Below are 3825 nucleotides of genomic sequence, written 5' to 3'. Positions count from 1 at the left end.
ACAGCAAAGTGAGTACAATTAGTTGTTTGTATTACATCAAAATAAATTAACGTATCAAAGTGATTTGCTTTGTTTTAATATGATTGACTATCCCATGCAAGGGCGGATCCAGAGGGGGGGCGCGAGGGGCGCGCGCCCCCCCCCTCGGTAGTCACAAATTCAAATTTTTGTTTGTTTATAAAAGATTTAAGCTTAAAGTAATACTATATTGTTCGTTAGTAAAGGGTGCTTTCATCGGCCACACTATTCGTAATTGGTACTGTCGGTGTTTTCAAACATACATTTTGTACTTAAGATTGTAGATTTAATTCGTGTATGAGTAGAGGGGAGGTGGTAACAGTGCGTATGATCACCGGAAGGGGTGGGGGAGCGGTGCGTGCGCATGAGTCGTCCTAGTCCGCCCGCCCCAACGATAGGCCTACACCACACCGCCTACTACGGCCACTCAGTTGATTCAGTGCGTACGTTCGTGAATATCGTGAAGTACCCGTTCGCTTGTGTTTAATAGCTTTTTGAGTGTTAACAGATTTTTGTGCAATATGGATCGTTATCTTGTTAAAAGACCAAAGTTAGACAGTGAAGTTCCTTCTTCAAATGTTGAGGTTTCCACCCAGCATGAGGTTACAGACGTGCCGCTGCCACCACAATCGGCGCCATCATCCTCCAATTCACAAGTTAGTATCTCCGAAAACATGTGCTCTTTCGACATCGGGTCTCACATTAACAACATCTCTAAGATGAGTGACCATACTAAGTATAGTATTTTTACTAATCATTGGAAGCCTAAAAAGGACTTTAAGTTTCCTACATCCTCTCATGTAAAACGAGGACGGGAAGAACATAGAGGTGGGTCCAAGTAACTGTAATCGCTCCTTTGTAACTGGTACTCGCCTCTCAAAAAGTAATCGATTACTCTAGGCGTCGAGTACCAGGTACAAAGTAATCACTTCCTCACCGAACGCGGCTACGCGGCTACTGTCTAGCAGTAACAGTTACGTGTAACAGTTTTCGTGATGAGCCCCTCCCTACTACTGCAAATCTAAGCGATTACTTGGCATAGTACTTGTATTAGTAATCGAGCTGAACTAAAATTCAATGGTACTACTGAGTAAATTGCATAGCAAGCATTGAGTACAACATATTTGATAGCCTCTACTTTTTTGTACTCAATTATACGAGAATCAGTATTTAAAATAATCATTTGAGTTACCGTATCTTATTATCTAAATATTAAAACAAAAATATAATCAAGACAGAATTAAATGTTTAAAGTCAGGCATTAAAAATAGTACTGGTTTATCATATTACTGAACTTACTGAATGGCAAACAAAATGTGTGAGTTTTCCATTTGCTACTTACAGTAGTTAAAACGTTATGGTAAAAAAATTGTGACTCAGAAATATTCAGATTAAAGTCAGGTTCATAAAAAAACTCAGAAATTCCAATTAGGGTTTTCAGCTGTTGTTTATTTCGTATTTACGAGAGTAACAAGTATATTTTAAATAATATACCAACAATCTTAAACAAACCATCTATTTAATCTTTTTATGATTGCTAACATCACAAAAGTCTTTGGGATTCCTTTATGTGCAAATAACCTAAATGAAAAAACATATTGCAGATAACTGTAACTAACTATATACAAACCATATATAAAGAAAAATCATTTCCGAGAATAAATATTTCTTGTATCGAATAACATTATAAAAAACACATCTAAATTAAGAAAAAATAACATGTATCAGTCTGTTTTGTTTGAGGTAACTTATACTTAGGCATTAAATACGAAATAGGAACAAATTAACAGAAATGACATAATTATAATAAGATAGTACTTCATAACATCATAATAGAAAAAAATATCAAAAGATCAACTAGAGTCATTAATATTAATTATGTAGGTGTAATTACATACAAAACAATGAGTTTCGAAGAACTGTAGGCCTACCCTCGATTCACCAGAGTTGCAGTTTTAAAAGTCTTGGTCTACTTTAGGTTTGTGTTTAAAAACATCAGTTCATTTACTTTTTTTGTTGTTAAACGGGTTCTTCTGTCACTTATAAAATAACCAGCTTTAGAGAACATCCTCTCACAAGGGACGGATGTTGCGACAATGCCACAGCTCCGAATAAATACTGTGGCTAGATGGGGATAAATGTTTTTGTGGCATTTCCACCACTCCAGTGGATCCTTTTTCCTAGATATTGGACTGTCATCCATGTATTTTTGTATCTGTAACAATTTAGAATAAAATTTGTAGGTTTAAAAAAAGTTAAAAACTGTAGGGTTTATTTTAAAACATTTTTTTCAATGAATTTAATGGTTAGGTTAGCTTGGAATGCAAAAAGTAAACAAAATGTACGTTGTGTCGTTCAACCTAAAATGAACAAAGGGGGTTACAAATGTAACTTTTGTAATTTTTGAAAATATAAAAAAGTAATAATTAATTACCTCTTGGATTGCCATTGAAGTGGGATTGGATTTCGGTTTCACTTTAGCAATTATTTCCTCAACATCATCCCAAACTGAAATCTTTTTCTCGGTAGATTCTGTTTCTTGGTCTGGTTCAACTTCATTATCACTGAGGTCCTCAGGATTTTGTTCATTTCTTTTTTGATTTATGACTCCAACTAATAAATCACACAGGTCTTTCTTGATTTCAATGGTTGTAGATTCTTCTAGAAACATGTGATGTTTATAGCGGGGATCGAGGAATGTGCAAAGTCTTAAGGTTTTACTTTTTTCCAAGTTCGGAAATCTGTCATCACAGCTTTTGAGCATGGAATTAAGCACGTCTTTCACACTTTCTTTAGTAACATTAACAGAAATTTTCTTAAGAGCAGACTTCAAACCCCTTGTTATTGGGATTACTTTACTGGCGTTCAAATATTTTTCGCTACTCATCTCTTTGGTAACTTCTTCACATGGGCGTAGGACGTCACACAACTGCTTACAAATTTCCCACTCATCCGAACTTAATGGGGTCAAATCGGTATCCAGGATTGCTAGGGAATATTTTATAGCCTCTTCCAAATCTACGAACCTTTGTAACATGTAGAACGTAGAGTTCCATCTTGTAGCAATATCCTGCAAGATCCTTTTAGGCTGTTTGGCTCCCTGCAACTCCTGATACTTAATCAGTTTTTGTGATGCTTTGTTACTACGTTTAAAGTGGGAGACTATAGTTTTGACTTTTTTTATCAGGTCTTCAACAGGATGTAATGATTGTTGGAGAAGTAAATTTAACTTATGAGCGTAACAGCCATAGTGTTTCATCTTCAACACTTTTGTTACTGCACTAGTAATGTTTGAACAATTATCTGAAACTATCATGGATACTTTATTTTTTATATCCCACTCATTTATAGCTGAAAAAATTTCGTCTGCTAAGTTTTTAGCAGTATGGGTTTTCTTCGAAAACTGAGCATTGAAAAAGTACTGTTTTCATTGAAAAATCTTCAGTTATGTAGTGGCCTGTGATGCCCATATAACTGTCGTTTTTACTTGATGTCCATATGTCTGTTGTAAGACAAACACTTGTTGCTTCCTTCTCTAAAGTATGTTTAAGTGTAGTGCGGGTTTCTTCAAAAATAGCTGGCATCATTGAGTTAGAAAAATATTTTCTACCAGGTATTTTATAGGAAGGACAGCAAGTTTCCATGAGATTTTTAAAGCCTCTGTCCTCTACCATTGAAAATGGCTGAAAATCCCAAGCAAATAATTTTAATATGGCCAAGTCAATTTTATTTTTATCCGATGGTGTGATTTTTTTAGGCACAAATGACGTAATTGGTGTTTTGTTTTTTCTTTGATGGTAACGTGTA

At 35.2% G+C, this 3825-nt stretch overlaps 1 protein-coding gene across 1 annotated transcript; it reads right to left on the bottom strand.

The window, feature by feature from the left end:
- Positions 1 to 1690: 1690 nt before the first annotated feature.
- Positions 1691 to 3277, bottom strand: LOC124371176 (zinc finger BED domain-containing protein 4-like). The gene is made up of 2 exons (XM_046829490.1): positions 2453 to 3277; positions 1691 to 2233 (listed from the first exon to the last, which is right to left on the bottom strand). Exons 1-2 carry the CDS (start codon positions 3275 to 3277, stop codon positions 1988 to 1990), a joined length of 1071 nt encoding a protein of 356 aa, XP_046685446.1. The 3' UTR covers positions 1691 to 1987.
- Positions 3278 to 3825: the final 548 nt, after the last annotated feature.

The sequence above is a fragment of the Homalodisca vitripennis genome, unplaced genomic scaffold, assembly GCF_021130785.1.
Source record: "Homalodisca vitripennis isolate AUS2020 unplaced genomic scaffold, UT_GWSS_2.1 ScUCBcl_1031;HRSCAF=4140, whole genome shotgun sequence".
NCBI lineage: Eukaryota > Metazoa > Arthropoda > Insecta > Hemiptera > Cicadellidae > Homalodisca > Homalodisca vitripennis.
The sequence above is the reverse complement of the archived record's forward strand: the minus strand, read 5'-3'. Positions and strand labels throughout refer to the sequence as shown.

What these genes read in the sequence shown, in the direction of transcription:
- LOC124371176 (XM_046829490.1), bottom strand. Translation starts at nt 3,277, where the DNA reads ATGAAACACTATGGCTGTTACGCTCATAAGTTAAATTTACTTCTCCAA. An exon ending in CTTCAATGGCAATCCAAGAG is followed by an intron (nt 2,234 to 2,452) that starts GTAATTAATTAT and finishes AAATTGTTACAG; the next exon opens with ATACAAAAATACATGGATGA.